Source organism: Cuculus canorus, chromosome 18 (genome assembly GCF_017976375.1).
Source record: "Cuculus canorus isolate bCucCan1 chromosome 18, bCucCan1.pri, whole genome shotgun sequence".
Classification (NCBI taxonomy): domain Eukaryota; kingdom Metazoa; phylum Chordata; class Aves; order Cuculiformes; family Cuculidae; genus Cuculus; species Cuculus canorus.
The window spans coordinates 4,399,210-4,418,422 of record NC_071418.1 but is presented as its reverse complement, the minus strand read 5'-3'; the positions used below and the strand labels follow the sequence as shown (position 1 = coordinate 4,418,422).

Here is a 19,213-nt window from a genome sequence, read left to right as displayed (position 1 = left end):
GTTTTTGCTTTTACATCACACACTAAGTTTAGGCTTTTCAATTTGAGAACAATTTCAACTTGTTCGCAAGAACAAGTATGCCTTTGAAATTCTTTTTATAGTCCCCAAAGGAGGGAAAGGAAATTAGTTAGCTCACTACCTCTTTGAAAAATGTAGCTGCTACAATAAATATTTGACACCAAAGTATGAAAATTCATGTAAATTTATACCCACAATTGCAGAAATATTGTAACCAACACCTATATAAAATACAGCTCCGCATGGCAGGATGATTTTATTAGTGCTGTTTTGCCATGATTGAACTTTTGAGGGCTGGAGAAGCCACCAGTACTCTACACAGAGCATGGCAAAGAGCTGAACTGAACACTTGTCCAGCATGCAAAGAGCACATCTTAGTTTTCAGCAGTTCTATAAGCATCTAAGAGCATCTGTAAATCAGGTGTCTTCATTATCATTGCTTTGCTCACAATCAGCCCTAACGCTTGCCCAGCATAGCACAAAACACACCATCTATCCCCAAATTACAACTCTGCTAAAATCTAGCATTTTCTGTCGCCTAAGCCTATAAATAAATGTGCGTGTTTCATGAGGATATGGGGATTACCCATCTCTGCAAATACACTGCTTCTAAAAGTAATCTGATATAACAGGCTGGAGGATCGAGTATTAATCATGCTGGGCTCTGGCTTAGCATAACTTTGGGCAGAAAAGAGGAATCTTCACTGCAAGGCAAGGGAGATACCAGAACTACTTTGCAGCAGATAAATTAAATGGATTTTTAAAAGTACACATTTTTTTCAAGATTTTGCTATAATTTGGAACACAAAGTGCTCCCAAGATAAAAGGGCTGTAACGAAGCGAGGGCAAACAGGGCAGTGAAAAATACATCAGTGCAGAGCCATACATTACCACTGAAGCAGCAAATACATATAGGATAATGTATATGCATAGCAAATGTGGTTTACTTTCTGTTTCATTGCAGGCCGCAATAACTTAATTGGCGTGACTGTGCTTCCTGTTATACCTCACTTTATAATCTACCCCTAATAACTGTACTTCAATTGCAAACTAAGAATTGCAAGAAATTCTCTAAAAGAGAGAAGCTGATCTATTAGAATCATAGAATGGTTTGGGCTGGAAGGGATCTCAAAGTCCCATAGACAGGGACACCTCCGCCTGGATGAGGTTGCTCAAAGCTTCATCCAACCTGGCGCTGAACACCTGCAGGTACGGGGCAGCCACAAATACTCTGGACAACAGTTTGATTTATCCTCCCCGCTACAACAATATACCCAAGCGGTCTCAGTACGTATATAAAATCATGTACCCAATCTGTTAACTTTTACTTATAAAGCCCTTCCAGAATTGCGATGTTTTTAACGCATGGGCAGCACACACTTCACCTCAATCCTCCTATCTTCCCAATCCTCCTGCCGTGAGTAGATTTGTTTTTAAATCACCATCATATTGGAAATGAAGCTGCATCCTTGTAATTAAATCATACTTAGCGCCCTGAGGAACGTCAGGAGGTCCCGGTCCCCTCCCCAGCCGTCCTGTTCCTTTAAAGGCAACATGGTCTGCAAACAGAAATATTTCTTTCAAATTAATATACCTTAAGTCACCGCAAATGCCTGTTTGTAGCAGGTGCTGGTACAGCATTTACTGTACATAGTCTTTGTTTAGGGACTCAGAGCTTATCCAAGGACCTCCTTTGAACACCCAGAACCAACTTCACAGGCACTCACAGCCTGACTTGCTATTTACTGCAGGCACCAATTGATGGTCCAAGAATATTCTCTCCTCTCCCTCCCCCCTCAAAGTCGATTCTGTTGACTATACAGGGAGCTCAGGCTTTTAACTCTGAATCATACACAAGTCAGATGCCTGAAGACAGTGTAAATACCCATCCACCTCACCTGGTTAACAATTCTGTAAATAGCAATGGCACAGTAAGATGATTTCCACCCACTCTTTACTTGGAGGTTAAATTCATTTTCTTTCCCCGTTTGTGAGCTTTACCTATATCACAAAGTGAAAAGTTGATTGCAGAAACTATTCCTTAGATATTCTCTGCAAATGGCATTCATCTATGTGTAAGGATGGTTCAAAGGAAACACTTATGCATCCTAGATTAATTCATTAAATGAAATTTATGCAGCTTGTTGCTGATGACATGAAAAATTTAGAGCCTCTGCTAATGTGCTTATTTGGCCTTCATGCAAGAATAGACTTTATTTCAATTACCTTAGTCCATAGACAAAGAGGAGAGGAACAAAGCTTTTTACAAAGACTGTGTCCTTCTAACTAAAGCAGCATACTAAAAATGGATCATGAACCTCTGAATATAACCAGACTGTTTAAAGTCCAGCTAAGAAATGCCTGGAACACTGCTCTGTCCGAGGAATATCATATTTCAAGCACATCTTTGTAAATGTTTTCTTCACTCGACTGGGTAATAGTGTGGTCAAAAAGAAGCTAGAAGAAACAGAAAAGGAAGAATGAGACCAGAAGAAAAGCTAGGACATAAGCGTGGTGACAGGAACTGAGAAAAGATACGGGGACAAAGCAAGCTGAATGTCAAGCTTGTCATCTCTATTAATGCGTCTAGATAAATGCGTCTGAAGGCTTGAGCACAACACTGGAGGCAGAGTTTAAGGTGAACATATGGTTATTCTGTCTCATGAGAGGACTGATGATGTTTGTAGTAGTTCCAAAGACGCGACCACCAACTGGAAGTTCAACTGAGCTGAAAGCAATATGCCAAATAAACACCATAGGACTGGAAACTCAATGCATCCCATGTAGAAGCAGGATCTACCCTCCCAGCTTCATACCTTAGAAAGGCAGAGTGGCCATGGTTAAAGCAGGAGGTAATAAGGAACGCTGGCTCCTGGAGAGCCAACTTGTGCTCAATGGACCCTTCAGCCCATCATGCCATCCCTCCAAATCACCCCTTCTGCAGGACCTGTCTCTCCAGTGCTCCTGATCCATGGTGTTTCTCAGCCTAAATAGCTTTAGGCTCCCTTGTACAGGCTTTTCACAGCCACTCCCACATTCTTTTCACAGCCACTACTTACTTTCCCTGAGGAGCTTCTTTTCCGAGTCCCATCTCTAGGTCAAAGCCGCCTCTTGGTTTAATGCTGCATTCCTATTTTTCACTCTATTCCTTACCTACGCTGTATGTTCCCCTCTCTCACACAAGGTCACAGCCTTTATATCACTCTTTCCTACACAAACTGTTCTGGAGCCTTTTCCCTGAGAGGACATGGAAATTCTCAGTGGGAAATAAAAAAACCACACCCAAATGAAAAATACCCCACCGCCAGCATTTCAAGGAATTGTCACTACAATTTTAAGCAAAGGCAAATGAACATCATCTCAGCCTCGATAATCCAAACATCGGTGAAATCTCTTGGCACAAAATTAAGTGGTTAAAAATTATCAGGGGAGATGCCCAGCCATTCATCGTTAATCTAAATAACACATTAGAATATTTATAATCAACTGAGCAGGAGATTGTGCCTGGAATATTACCATTAAGACAGCACTAAATAAAAAGTTTTGTTTTAAATACATACACTTATATACAAAAACAATGGTTGTGATTAGAAAATCTGTATTAAACCTGAGACAACATCAGTCTTTTCTTTAAATGAACATCATAGGAGAGTTAAAAGAGAAAAGACATACAGAAAGATCTAAAGAACATTCTTCCTCTCCTCCTCATAATATTTTCCTCTGCTCTGCACACCGCTAAAATAAGAACAGCAGTACCTTGGATACTTGTCCTTGCTGCTGGCAGGTAAGATTACAGCCATGTTTATTTTACTTTTAACCAGCTGATTTTACACTTCTTTACCTCTCTTTCTTTAATATAAAAAGGCATATTTAAGCCCAACCACATCTTTGTCTTGATCCCGACTTAAAAGCATAGATTATTTCTCTCATCTCCCACACGATTTCAAAGTGATTTTGTTAAATATCCAGTAAAAGACTTCTGAAGACGTCCTGTTTCTTTCCTGTTTGGCTAAACAGGACAAGAAGACAACTCTAATTATTCCTTCACAAGTTTTACAGAAGGCAGAACCCAACAATGAAAGTCCCAAGAAAGGATTTCCTGAGATACGGGGAGATTCTTCAGCTATCACGTAAGAGCTTTTCCACTTTGCTGTGGAAGCATGTATAATTCTTATTTTAAAATGAGATAAACACTATTACAGAAAAGACAAAAGAAAACAAAAGATTTATTTATACATTAAGGTTGGCATCTAACCTCAGAAAGTGTGTCCATAACTCAGCAAGTAACACCATCCTGCTATGAAGATAATTCATTGGCATTTTCATAGTACGTTTTCCCTGCTGGGAAAATGATATTTCCTACACTTTGGCTCTCTTACTAATCTTGTGTCTCATTTTTTTTCTACACTTAGTCATAGCACTTCACCTATTTATAGCAAAAAAATGTGATCATAGTGATCTGTTACTGTATTTTTTTCATAAAAAAGGAGAAACCAATGCCATTTAAACATTAAGATCACCCAAAGTCCACTAAAAGTGTTCCATTCATGACAGTATATGAAAAGCTGCTTGAAACGAAAGTGAGCGCATCCTCGATCCCACTGCGAACCATCCCTACGTGAAGCCCTGCATCACCGTGAGCGCTCCGTGTGGTACCACAGCTCACCCCAAGAGACACGCTTTCAGAAAATGCCCAACAGATACAGGAAAAAAAGTAGATTCAGTAACTTTTCCGATGAATTTGCCTGCCTAAAATCCATTACTGCGAAGTCTGGGCACATACTCTTTCAAACATTTGGGCTTGTGGAAAATCATTTCAGCAGAGAGACTTCCCAGGTATTTTGAGCTGAACGGCGGATGTAACGAGAAAGTAGGGATAAAAAAGAAAAAGAAAAATAAGGGAGGGGGTGCAAAAAACCAAACAACCTTTTTTCTTGTGCTGACGGTGCCATAAAGCCCAACTATAGATACTGCAATCATTTCAAAGGCAGGAAAGGCTGAGGCCTTCGCTGTGGTGTCCACTGGCTTTGAAGTGCCGAAAGCAGCTGCTCCCAGCAGATAGGAACTGTGGTGCTGCTGGAGTTATTTTTTTTCTTCAAAATATACTTTCAAATCTAACAGCTGCAAGTAGAACAAAGTTGAGCTAAAGTATATTTAAAGAAAAAAAAAAAAAGCCACTAGTTTCTCTCTAAGAGTGTTCTCAGTGGATACTTCAAAAGAAAGTGGCACTGAATCAGATGAAGCTGGAACCAGGAGCGACACGTGACAGCTGAAACCAAACATTGCAAGATCCAAAATTTCTTCTTTGCCTTCTTAATGGATTCAAATGCATTTGAAAAGTTTAGCAAAAAGTTTAGCCATGGGTTTGTATGGTTTTTTCCCCAATTATTTTTCAGGGAAAATAAATATATACATGTATCAATCTACATATCAGGTTATTTATTGATATAAGCATCAGATAAATCTCAGTATATAATATATCAGTTTATCTCATCTGTAGGCAGAGCAATCTCTCAGCCTCACAACCAACAGCCCATGTTCATATCAGCAATGTCTTTTGGAATCAAAATTCAAGGACAGCCCTGTGAAGCACAGACAACCATTCAATAATGCACAGAGGTAAAAACCCAGCTCTCAAGTTCCTACACTTCCAAGACGTTTCTCAACCAGGAGAACTGGATAACACATCAGTTCGTTTGGTTCTTCATTACCGACTTGATTAAATTCATGGGCAACTGAATCGCCTGGTATGCTGTCAGCGCTACCTCTGTCACTCACCACGCCAACCTATGCAAAATATACCTGAAGGTCAATTTTCCTTCCCATTTGGTATAAATTCCATTTGACAATTGCATTCAGACACTTGAGGCAGAACATCTCAAAGCAATTACCACATTTCTCTTGCAGCTGAAGTATCCGTTTTTTTCATTGGGTGTCTATTTCCCAAGTAGAAGTCTGCTAGAGCCCGGCTGAAACGCACCACCAATTCTAATTTACTGCTCTATTTAAACAATTTAAATCAGTCAATTCCTCCCCAAGTAACAACCAAAGAAATATGCAGTAAAACAAGGCAAGGCAAAAAAATGGTTTAGGAGTTCTGAAGCATAAACGGAGAGTAATACAGAGAAACAGAAGCTGAAAATACTGAAAGGCAATTTTCAGAGTGGAAGAACTGAGCTCATATGGCTCTGTGCTGGGCTGAAGGAGCTCTGTATTGCAGAAATGACAATACAAAAAGAATGTAGTTTCCAACGATAACCCATTGCAATCTGCAGGAAGGGTCACATATTTCTCTTGTTCGCAAGCTTTTAAAGAACATTCCAAATGAAGTACGGAGAGAAATAAACTTTAAAAAAAAAGGCATAAACTGGATTCCTCTGAAAAGTCTTCCAAGGCTCTCATTGTTTGGCTGTTTAAGACTGAAAGCCTTTCCTTGGGTTTCAGTGATGTTTCATAAAGCCTAGCTGTTCTTTCTTACAGTAAAAAGTAGTTATCCAAAATAAAATAAAAGTAAAGAAGTAAATATCTTCTCTTGTTGGAAAATGCTTTCACTAATGGTTACTGCAATATCAACGGAACACAGATGGAAACAAGATTCACCAGAAAAGTTTGAAGTATTGCATTCATTTCTTGCTTTTGCCAGGTTTTTGATCCAGTCTCTAGAAGGTCTGAATATAATAGGCATGATGATACAAGAAAACAAATTTAAAAAACCCACCACCAACAACAACAACATCCCAAAATCCCCCCATGGCACTTAGTAGGCATTATCCTTTTCCCTTGGTGTGCAAAGCCACACAAGTATTTGGCCAAGACTGTAGCTATGGCTCGGTAGCTCTAACCACGTCTACTGAAAGAAAGCAAAAAAACTACCACTTGTAGTTAAGAACAGGAACGTTATAACATTTGACAAACTGCAGATTAGTATTTATCTCCATAGATCAGGTTCCTAAATGTGGGAAGAAAATGCTTGAATAAATGCTTACTTGAAACTTCAAAGATGCACCGCGAATTACAAGAACTGTAAGGAGAAAAGTGGACCAACCACATTGCTAAAAAGTGAACTTAAGATTCAACACAAAAATTCCCAGAAGTTGGACACCCAAGTAACCCCAACACTTCCCATCATTCTCCCTTCAGTATGTCCTTTGACTGATGCCTCAAACCTCCTCACCTTTAATGCAAGCAATTATTGCAATGGCTTTCACTTGAATAAATAATTTGAAGAAAATCTAGTGTCACGACTACATAGCAGTGAGTGCATTTGTGATTTCTAACCTTTATTCCAGAGATGACACTAAATCACAATAGAGAGGCAGAATTCTTACTCTTCTTTTGCAAAAGAGGTCATCTGCAAGACAAAACCCACAAAACAACTCTCCCTCCCTGCCTGTGGTATCTCTGCAACCTGGACTATTCCTGAACCTTTAGATAGAAAAATCATAATATCACCCAGTAAAACAAAATGCCTGTGGAGATGAATGTATTACATGGGACAGCTTCTCACTCCTTGTCAGGTGACAACACAGTTAGTAATGTCAACAATTTGGAGTGAGGATAAGGAAAAAACTTTGATCCGAGCTAACAAACTCTTCAATTCAAATCAAAGTTGAGAGTCATGCACAAACCACACCATTGTTACTCCCAAGCACAGGTGAAGGTCTCTCTCAACACCCACTAAAGTGATCCTGTTCCTTAATTAGCTGAAAAAACCCCTTCCAGACAGACCAGAACACGTGGTGTATCACAAGCCATCTGCAGTATTTCATCCTCTTACCCGCACAGAAGACAAACAAAAATGAAATGACATTTCCCTGCTGGGAATGTCAACTTATATCTACGTAAAAACAGTGATAAGAGAACTTCAAGCTTATGGATTAATTGTATCATTGCTTATAATTTTTTTTTTAATCCTTTAGCAGGTGTTACCCAACAGACACCACTTCAGTTTCATAACAAAGTACCACCTTACACAAGTGTTTGATGGGCTGTTTCAGCTGCACAGCTCTCTATATAATGCAATAATTAGTCGGCTTCTATTTTTGTTTTTTCCCTTTACATTTCGCAACCACTACTGAACTCGACTTTCTTGTCCCCACCCAAATGTTCTCTGAATATTTCCCAACCCTGAAATTACATTACAATAAAGGAAATCGCTGCCAGTGGGCCAAAACAAGCACACATAGGAACACTCCCCATGTCAAAAATGATAAAAAGAAAAAAAAACACTGTTTCTTGACAAGAAGAAAAACAGATAACACATGAAATAATTTCATCTGGCCATTATGAAAATAGGTGTTGCCACCTGTAAGCCTGGGAAACAATTTGAAAGAGTCAGAGGTACAAATGATGGCAAAGAGGAAAGAAAAATATTTTCTATGTGGACTCTTCCTCCTCCATCCCCCATCGCATAAACTCTGCACACCTATAAATTTGTCTTTATTCAAAGAACAGTGACGCACAGTGAGAACAGGATGAAGTCTGCCACAGGACCTGACCTACACTTGCATGAAAAGATGTCCCTCCTCGCCTGCGCCTGAAGGAGGAAACCAACTGACCTGTTGCTCATATCTTTGCTTGAGATCTTCCAATTGCCAGGAGAATTCTTTGGACTGCTTTTCCCGGAGTGATTTTGATCTGCTTAGATCTGCTTCAACCTTTTCCATCTACATGGTAAAAGAAAGGGAATATTTCATGGTTTTAAAAAAAAGTACAGCTTGAAACATTCCAGCGTTTCTACAGTTGCTTGCAAACCAACAAAGACAAGAATATAACTTGCTGAAAATGATAATACTACTATTTGTACAGAGAGAAAGTGAATATTTGGTCAATACCAGATTATCAGTTACTTAAAGACATAGTGATCACACAGACTGGGCCAATCCCCAGTTAGAAAGTATTGGTTCTGTTTTTCACTTGACAGCGGAGACCATCCCATCAAAATCAAATGAATATTTTTTCTAGACTTATTTAAGACTCAAACACATTTCACTTAAAAATATATTGCCTGTGGAAATTCAAGGAAAATCGTGTGTGAGCCAGTGCACAAAGTACACATTTAAAGTGAGTTTACATTAAATCAGTAAAACAACTTAAAAGAGAATTATTTGGCTGCAAGTAAAGCCCTCTTGAAGATAGTCATCGCTTATGAATAATGAGTCCCACAGATTCCAGCACACAGCATCAAGAAAGGAATTTCACAACCCAATTAACAAAGGCTTTTGTATCAAAAGCACAACTGTTAGTGGTACATCGGGCATTTTTTCAGGGGAATATATATATATTCATATATGCAGTTCTACGCTGCAGTGCATACTCATCGATGACTTTTAGATCCAGGTCCCAACACAAGCAGACAACAAACCACTTCCCTAAAAAAAAGGGAGAAAAGGGGCATAGCTGTCAGGAGGACCAGTGCTGCCGCAAGTCCATCTGATCTACCAAAAGAAACACATGAATTCCTGAACCACAAGCCAAAATCCTGTTTGGCCCGAGGGAGTGCTCTATCTTCAACAGATGTCCTTGCCAATCGGCCTGGACATCACTTCTAAGCCAGGGAAAGAGGAGAAAAGGCAGCACTCCGAGAGGGAAAACATTTTATTGGAAAACACTGCTGCAAGAGAGAAAGATATAAGACTAGGTATTGTTGGCCAGATAGCAAGTGGAAAAATAGAACAGAAAGGAACAAGTTATCCTTCCAGTAGTTCTTAAGCCTCACTGCTACTGTCTGCTATTAAGGAAAGGGACTCCAATGAATAATTTGGGAATCATTTCTTCCACCTCCAACCTTACTCAAGGTGCACGTTCATAGCCATCTTTTACTCAGCTCAATAAAATCCAGTAAAATACAAGATTTTGTTACTTTATTAAAGGATTTTTGTTTGATTCTTTTTTTAGAGAAAGAAAATATTCTGAAACGTGAAATAGTAAAAACATATGCAAAGATGCTTTAACTCTCCTGGCTTTTGTGCTGTACTCGTTAGGTCACATTCATATATTTCCCACAAGCACAATGAGAGCTCTTGATCTTAGTTGCCAAACCCAAGAAACACTATATATAAAGCACCGTGACACAGTCTATATATTTTTTCTCCTTTTGCTAGTTATTATTAGAAAAAATGCAGATCTTACAATTCAAAATGTACCACTTGTCCATCAATCAGCATCAGGTGACTCTTAATAATCACAAGCTTGACAAAATAGGAAGCAGATGGTAAAAAAAAAAAACAGAGCCAAACTAATGAATAAAATATTGATTACAAGAACTGAAAATGCCAGACCTTATTCTACTTTTCCCCATAATTAACTTTACCACACACACCAAAAGGTTTTAGAAGCCCAATATTTCTAGTGTAGTTAAAAGCAGCGTTGCTATAGCTACTACAGTTTTTGCTTTATAAGTAATACATTCCATCTAACCACAAAAAAACCCCAGAATTTTCCACTATGTTACAATCTAACGAGTGATTTATCTGAAGAGTATGTGTGTGCAGAAGAATGAGAAAGGACAAAGCTATGGAGACAGCTTCAGTAGTGTATCTTTGATGTATTTCCTTGAACCTTGGTTACTGCAGAACAGTAGCACTCAATTGTATAATATCATTTACTATTTCTATATTTCTATGCAAGCAGGGACAGAATAACCCCGTGGCTGACTCCCAGATTACAGCAGCTTTTATTTTCAAAATGTCCCAGAACACAGCAATATTATAAAAGAAATTTGCAGTAGTTTTTAAATGACAGTCGACTAAGGTTTCCAAATTCTTCTGAATATTTTTTTTTTGTTTTGGATTGGTTTGCTATTGTTTTTTTTAATGTGAATGAAACTATTATTAGTCTTCTAAAATTAGACTGTATCCCTTTCGGAGCAGAAATAAGATATTATTTTAAGTCATCATGAAGAGGTTGAAGGACGGTCTCGCAGTACAGAAAATGTTGGACAAGATTTGTCATATTGCTCTCATGGGTCTAATTTGGAGAACAAATCTTTCTTTTATAAGTTTATTCTTGCTTTTTCATTTTTTAATTATTTCCTATTATTTGCTGTCTGCACGGGTCTTAAAAATATCAGCAATGCCTTCCTTAATTTCTCACTTTTGCTGAAGATTTTCAGAAATAAAAACTTCACAAGAACAGAAAGGGAATTTGTTAAGTTACGAGACAGCATCCTTAGAAATCCACTGCAATATAAGATCATAGAATCCTACTGTCAATACTGAGGTTTGGTTATGATAGGTGAGGTTGGAAAACTGAGTATATGGTCAGGTAGAACTACAAGCTTCAGTTATGTATTGAGATTTCAACCACAGGAGCACGTCAAGGAAATACTCCCTTCCCTTCTTTTTGATCACCTGTCGCTCATTCCTTATTTCACTCAACGTGCGGCATTTGTAAAATCCCAAAGGCAATCATTTAACTACAGTTTTCTTCATAAGGAATTTAAGATATCAAAATCTTTTCACATAAATTCCTGCTATTAAGTTTTACGGACAGAAAAATGGATTTTTCTGTCCTCTGCCCATGACTGCCGGCAGTCACAATGGCTCTGCCTCTGTTTAGGCTCAAATTGATTATGAGACCTCATTAACAGAAGACAGAGTTGTTCCGAAAAGAGTAGGAAGAGACACAGATTTAAGTGGAAAATTACAAACGTTGTTCCATAGGGGTGTATAAACTAACACTTTATACTCTCACTCCGGAAAAATCCCTAATCAGTATCATAACTGCAGATATCTTTATAACAATGACAATTCTGGCTTTGTTAGAAAGATGAAACAACCGCTAACATCCCTTTTTGACTTGCTAGCAAAGACACTACATTGAGAAAGATTTTGATGTGGCACTCTCAAGCGAAGCATGTTTCTGGCATTATAAGATCAGAATATGCTATCCTACTGAGACAGAGTTTCAGAAAGGCTGGCATTGTGACCTTCTCACCTGCTGTTTCATTTCAGCATAGACTTTTTCTGAGTTCAGCTCCACCTGCCGCTTAAACTCCTCCAGGGCAGCATCTGCCTGCTGGGCCTGCAGCCTCTGTACCTCTGTCACCCGAGTCAGCTGCTCCTCCTTCTCCCTAGAAAGTCACAGAAAATTTTCAGAGTTCAAGTATCAAATAAAAGAACAAGTGTGCTAGTGTAAAAGAGAGGCCTTTAACCCGATCAGTTTAAAATAGTATTCAGATTTCAATTTCCTGTCCCCGCTTCTGCCAAACTTCCCTTAGCAATACTTTGAAGAAGGGAACAGAAGGCTGGAGTTATTTTCGCTTTCTCTTACTGAATTCCGCACACCTAAACACGGCGTTTGTCGCTTACGACAATACCTCCAGCTTCAAAGCCTGCATTGACTTGAATGCTTCTCTACCTGAAGTATAACCCCTTTTATTAATCTCACCTTTTAAAGGACATTACCCCCCAATATTCAAATTAATTCCTTCCAGCACGATCGCCTTCTTCCATTAAAAACAAACAAATTTATCCCAGTGCCATCTTTGCTTAGACAAGATACAGGATTATTCACTGCTTGACATATCAAAATGCAAAGCAGGATAATGCATGACACACAGTACCTTCTTAATCTATTAGAAACCCATAATGCCGTAATATCTATTCAGCCTTTAAAGTAACGATAGATGTTAAATCTTTATGCAAAGATATCTCATAGTAACAGCTTATGCTATTTGACATGTTAATGTCGATACTTGTATAGAAATAGGCTGCGGTTTCTTGAGATATATCATATATATGTCATATATATATATAGCATATCAATAGCAATGCATGTATAATATTTTGTGTATATAGATGCACACACACATATATATATACACACATACCTCCCTAAAAAAAGAGGCATATCCACCATGTTGACACCCCACAGAACAACTGATAACCTCTAAATATTTAAGAAAATTTGATGTAATTCTTCACACGAGACAATCAGATAGCGTTGTTAACTTCCTATTACACGTTTCTATTACTGCAGGTCAGCGGAGTTGCCTGACTTCATGTTAAAACCCAGGGGAACACAATGGTATCAATGGACAAAGCTGGCTCCACCAGTGGCTTGTAACAGAAGACACATTCAAACAGACCTGTGGTTGACATTTTCATTTTACAGGCAGAGGAAGTACCTCATGATGAATTTCCCATTTTGACAGAAATTATTTCCATATAAAACAAAGACTCTGACACATAAGAGACGGAAAAGACCGGCTAATTCATCTAGTCTGTCACCTTGCCAGCACTGAACTAGCTATTACAGCACCGAGCAAGCTTTTTATAAAGGTCAGGAAGCTGCCAATCCCAAAGTTACGGCATTCACATCCTCTTCTGTGGTTTTCATACCAGACTTTGACAATGGGACAAAGAACATAATCCGACATCTTCACAAAGTGTCCGTTTGCAGCGCAGGAGAGCAGGGTGATTCTATCCGCAAAGACATCAAAGAAATGCCACAAGCCCTGAGTAAGTATGTGATTGTTTACTTTCATAGGTTTTTTTTCCATTATGCATATTTAGAAAAATAAATATTTGACTTCGGTACCTTCCTTACAGCTGAAGGAATAACTGAAACCTAAGGAGACTTCTTATTAATATTTTACTCACAGAAAAAAAAGGAAAAAAACTTCCTCACCCAGCAGAAACTCTAGCAAAACAGAACAAACTCCTGCAGCATGGTTTTGGGGAGAATTGTTCAGGGGTTTTCATTCTGCATTCACAGAAGAGCGCGTGCAAGTTCTCTTCAAATTTGCTCGAAAGCAACCACCACGCCCACGCAGATACGCTTATTGCCACTGCCACAGCAATTCCATTTCTAAATTCCTTTGAGGAGGAAGCATATCTGACTATTAATCTAAGTTACCATGATCTCCATTTATTTATCAGACAAGAAAATTACACAGCAAAAGACCCACCAGCAAAATCAACAGTTTCTCCCCCATCTAAACTAAACTAGCAAAAAAGATCTAGGATTTAAATTTCTTCTCCAGAAGACCCAAAAGATCGTAATTGCAAGTACAAAAATCCTCAGACTTTGCTCAGAATGGGCACATCAGTGATGCCTCCAGCGCTAAAAAACATGTGAGCTGTCTGATGAGTTAGTTATCCACCAGCTCCAGCTGCAAAGGCATTTGGCTCAATTATCCCCCTGAAACATATGTACAAGGAAGCTGCGGAATAGAGAAACGTTTATGCTAACAGTTGTTTGATACTGAATTATGGTCAGCGCGTTGTTCCCCTCTCCCACGACAAAATGTACCGGCAGTTCACAGGAAAGAATACGTAAAAGGATGTCTTCCAAGACCTATGTATGGCTCAAGAGAGCCTGAAGAGAAGATGAGAGCTGGGCAGCAGCACAGTTCACCAGTGGAGCACTATTCCCTTGGAGGAAACATTGAGGGGGGGAAAAGCCTCAACTTCTTCTTCCAAAGAGCCCTAATTCCACTAGAAGCCCTGGATAACAAATGTCCCTCCCTGCAAAATACATTGAACTCTTCTACTCCACGCTGGAAACAAAACCAAAACTCAAATCTTATCCAAACACATACGTACTGGTGTCAAGAGATACCAGAACAACATTTTTACTTCAGTCAGATGGAAATGCAACAACTCCAAAGGTAAAAGGACAAGCCTCAGTCCCTGTGCTGTTAATGAGTTCGTATCTTCTTCCTGAGGAATATATTTTGATTTTGAAATATTATGATGTAAACTTTTAGGAATGCGGTTTTATGCACCTTCCTTTCTTTTAAGGACTTAATCCCATGAATAGATGCAACATCTCATTATAACCAGGAATTTTCAAGGATGTGGGAGCTAGCGCTCTCTACTTTTTGTGCAGTTAAGATTTGTACAGAAGCTTAGAAAACCTGTACAACAATGGACCCCAGTTCACAAATATAAGAAAAGCTTTACTTTTTTTTTTTCCCAAGGCACTGAGCAATGTGCCTTGCATGAAACACTAAAATATTCACTTTGAAGATTATTTTTTTCAGTTGGTCTAGTTCTGGGGCTGAATACAATACAATTACATCATTTAAATCCCCTAAAGCTGAGCCGGCTTGAATATAAAAACAGGGTGAATTTACTCTTTGGCCCCAATTTAAAAACCAGCATATTCCTCTTGTTTCAGCGTATAAAGGATATGGGAACAGAATTAGTAATCTTACACAGCACAAACTATCTCAGTGCGAGTTGACTATGAAGTCCAGAATTGCAATTTCAGAAAGCAGCACTCTGAAGTGTACTGATAAATGGAAAATATAAACATCTTACATACTTCCTCTTCATGCTTAATCATAACTATTTTCCTTGCTTCATAAAAAGTCTTCCAAGAGGTAACAACTGAACAGAGTAAGATGTTACAGCATTGCAAGCCAAGTTAATGAAATACAGGGCAATCCAGTGATTTACACAAGAGGTTATATAAACTTAAGATGTCCCAGAAAACATAGTATGAACCAGTATTTTCGCTCCCAGGCTTCTCGCCATTCTCCGTATGAAAGCAAGGGCTGACCAACAGCAAACAAGAACAGATGCACTTGTCTAGGTCTCAGCCTTTTCAACAAACTAAAACATTTTCAACCGCACATAAGCCTACACATGTACAAAACGTGTACCTCCAAGAGCTACATGTGGACAACTTGTGTGGACAGCAAGTTGCACATTCCATCAGTAAATCTGCACACAAGTGCCGCATGCGCAGTTTAGAGAGCTCTTAAGTGATATGACAAATAATCAGATAATGAAAATGCTGACGGTTTCTTATAAAAATGGTATCAGGCTTCAATCTGAGAATACACAAACTCTTTGCCGTGTTTTCAAATACCGTTGGCAGCAGTGAAAACCTGCTCGTGTACAAACCATTGTTTCCTGACAGTACTGGAGGGTAAGGATACATTTTGCCAGCGAATAAGCTTCTGAAACTTAGATTCTGATGGACTCCACACGAAAGAGAGGCTCCATCTCTTGTCTATCACAGATTAGCAGGACTCTGCATTTAGATAAAAACGAATCTTGTTCTGTAAGGCTGATGTATGGGGAAAGAAGAGTAAATGCTGAGCCTTCAGTCACACTGATGCAGCAGAGATCTTCAAATGGTGATCTACTCCGAAAGGCCAGGCTCTCCTCCTGCCGATTACCCTGATGATCCCACATTCCATATATGTGCTGATTCCATGTATTAATATTTCCTGTACTGAAACAAGTCTTTGGCCATTCCTTCCCCTCCTCCCCAGATATTGCTACTCCTGAGGGAAAATTGCTTCATCACTCACCAAACTACAAACCATTCCCTTGCCGGAAGAAGGATATTGCTGGACTTGTTTCTAAACAGCTTGCCTTTTTATTTATTGACGCAAGAAGGAAAACATACTCTTTTTACGACTCTGTGTTGAAACAAAATCAGTTATCACCATTTATATAGTCCATTTAGATTATAAAAGAACTATATAAACACATGCTCCCAAAGGTGAACAAAACTTGCTAGAAAATATAATAGATGGTATAACAAAGAGTCAAAAACATAACCTTCATCAAAACATACATAATCATAGAATAGTTTGGGTTGGAAGGGACCTTAAAGATAATCTTTCCACACAAAAGCAGAGTTTAGGAAATTTACTTTAGCATCTTTTGTGCATAAGCTACTGACACATATAGTAAGATTTTGTATCCAGAAATATAAGCGAACCCAATCTCTGGCTGACTCTCGCAGGGAGGTGCCTGGATACCGGCAGGTCTCCTCAGGAACGCAGTATTTTAGTGATTTTTTTTTTAGCCAAATGCAAGATCCACAGCATCACTTTTCAGCTGGGTGCAAAAACCATTACAAAACACTCCATGCAACAGCCCCTCCAACTTAATTTCCAGAATGCAGACTACTTCAACTACATGAACAATGTGTTAAAGCCTGAAGTACCGTGTATTTGTAGAAATACAGGGGGGTTGGTTTAGTGTATTAAAGAAAAATCGCTTCAGTAGTAATACTAATTCTCTGAAACGTGCAATTTCACTTTTCCTACTCTACGATTTTTAACAAATAGTGATAATTAAGTAGCAGCTTTCAGTGTAAATTACAAATTGGACCTAAATGCACCCATCTTGGCTGTGGTTGGGGTATCTCACTGTAGAGGCAGCTATTACCAACAAAGAACGAGCAACAAGGAAGGCTCTCCTACAACACAAACGCCCAAACATATGGAATATGTGCAGAACACTTCTTTTTGGTGTGGAGAGGAAGAAAGACAGTGTGAAGTCATTCAAGCGGAATGATAACTAAACCAAAGCCAGATCAAAGGAACAAAGAAGAAAGACTGAAATGTGAAGCTGAAATATTTATTGCCTTCAAAACATCATCCCTATCCTGTCCCTGGGCACTTTAATATTTCGAAGTTGTTAGAAAGCATTCGAACTTGTTTCATCATTTCAAAGAAATAAAGCCAAAAATATAAAGTAAAGAACAATTTAGTCTTTCATTCCCTGATTTTAAGTATAAGATGAGCTTGTCTTCATGAGAAAAAGCATGAATCCACTTAGAAATTGTTTACAGTTTGCATAATTTGAGATGTTAACATCAAAAAGCTGGTCTGCATTCCTTCAAGTAAGCTATAACAATGAATGATATTTACAACGCAATTATTATTTTAAACTATATACTTGTGTTTTAAATAAATCATGAGATAACATTAACAAACTAAACCACTACTTAAAGCCATTAATGAATTTAGAGTAAATAATATTCCATGTGTGCAGTATCACACTTCTGTGAAATAAGAATAATGCATTACACTCAAAATTAATGGCTCGCAAATTACCTAGACATTGGTTAAACACACTAATAATTATTATAACTATTTCTCATTATAATAATGACAGGGTACTGTTGTGCTAGGTGCTATGCAAACAGAATAAAAACAGCAACTGCAAAATGATGAATGAGAAGTGGCTTAAAAGGCTGAGCAAGTGTCGTAAATGTGGCTGGAAAGAAAAATGTCATAATTTTGCTCAACACTGCAGAAACTGTCTCCAAGATTTAGATACACCACATATATGAAAGGCCAGAGAGGCTCAGTTATTGAGAAAGGAGGATTAAAACAGAGATTAATTGTCATGGCTTTTACAGGCTGAGATGACAGCTAAACCTCAACAAGGAGAGCACGGAGAGGAGAATTAGAGAGACAGGTGTAGATAATGGCTTAGATAAAAGGAGACAAGACTGTAATTAAAAGGTGGACCACAAAGTCAGCAACACACATAGTAAATAGAGTCATGAGATACCCAAAGAAGTGCAAAGAAGGAAAAGATAGGGATCAGAGAACAGTGCTGTGGCACAGAAAGCTGGAAGGTGAATAAGATAAACCATCTGAAGGAGAAACTGTGGGAGAGATCTTCGAGCAGCGGAGGAGAGCCAGGCAAGAAGAATCACTTAACACTAACAAAGAACAACCCAAGATGTGTTAGGAGTGACAGAGCCAACACAGCCCGGCAAATCAAAGACAACGAAGATGAAATAACAGTATTAAGACTGTCTCCAATTTTTCCGACACAGAATTCTAAATGAAACATCTAACTAATTACTTCAGCTTAAATCACGCTAGGGTTATTATTTCAAAGATGTGCTGATAAAAACATCCTGGGTCAAAAAGCCTTTAATAAAAAAAAAAAAAATTCCCAACAATTCTGTTTCTCTTTTACTTTTGGACAATAATGGCTCCACCACTAAACGTCAGTTCTGAATAAATAAACAATCCAAACAGTACCAAATCACTCACCGGTACAAGGAGGTACAAGGATATTGCCTTCACGCCGTCATTCTGCATATTTAAGGTAACTACTTTTATGGCTAAAATAATTACACTGTTACAGTCTAAGATTCAGAATAATAACATCCATGTGGTAATGGGCAATATAGTAACTCAACACACCAAGGAACGATGAGTGCCCACTGAGCTCATTGGTTTCTTCCTTATAAGAGGCTGGTGGAGAGAGATGGACATGGATTTACACGTTATTTTTCTCTACAAAGGTACTGTTTGAAATGTTGACTTTAATTCCTCAATGAAGGCTGGCTGTGGGAAGCTGGAGGAAAGTTGTACAAAGTACATAAAAAGTAAAGGTAAACTTAAGATTATCAAGCATAACTCAAGTCTAGCGATCACAATTATCTAGCAACAACAACAAAAGGAACAAAGTTATTCCTT

At 38.5% G+C, this 19,213-nt stretch overlaps 1 protein-coding gene across 3 annotated transcripts in view; it reads right to left on the bottom strand.

Moving 5' to 3' along the window:
- Positions 1-19,213, bottom strand: part of CEP112 (centrosomal protein 112) — a 167,367-nt gene that overhangs the window by 91,829 nt on the left and 56,325 nt on the right. For all 3 annotated transcript variants that reach the window (XM_054082932.1, XM_054082933.1, XM_054082934.1), the window contains 2 exons: positions 11,956-12,091; positions 8,577-8,684 (listed from right to left, as the gene is read on the bottom strand). In XM_054082932.1, the coding sequence (XP_053938907.1) occupies positions 8,577-8,684; positions 11,956-12,091 (244 nt within the window). The remainder of the gene's footprint in view (positions 1-8,576; positions 8,685-11,955; positions 12,092-19,213) is intronic.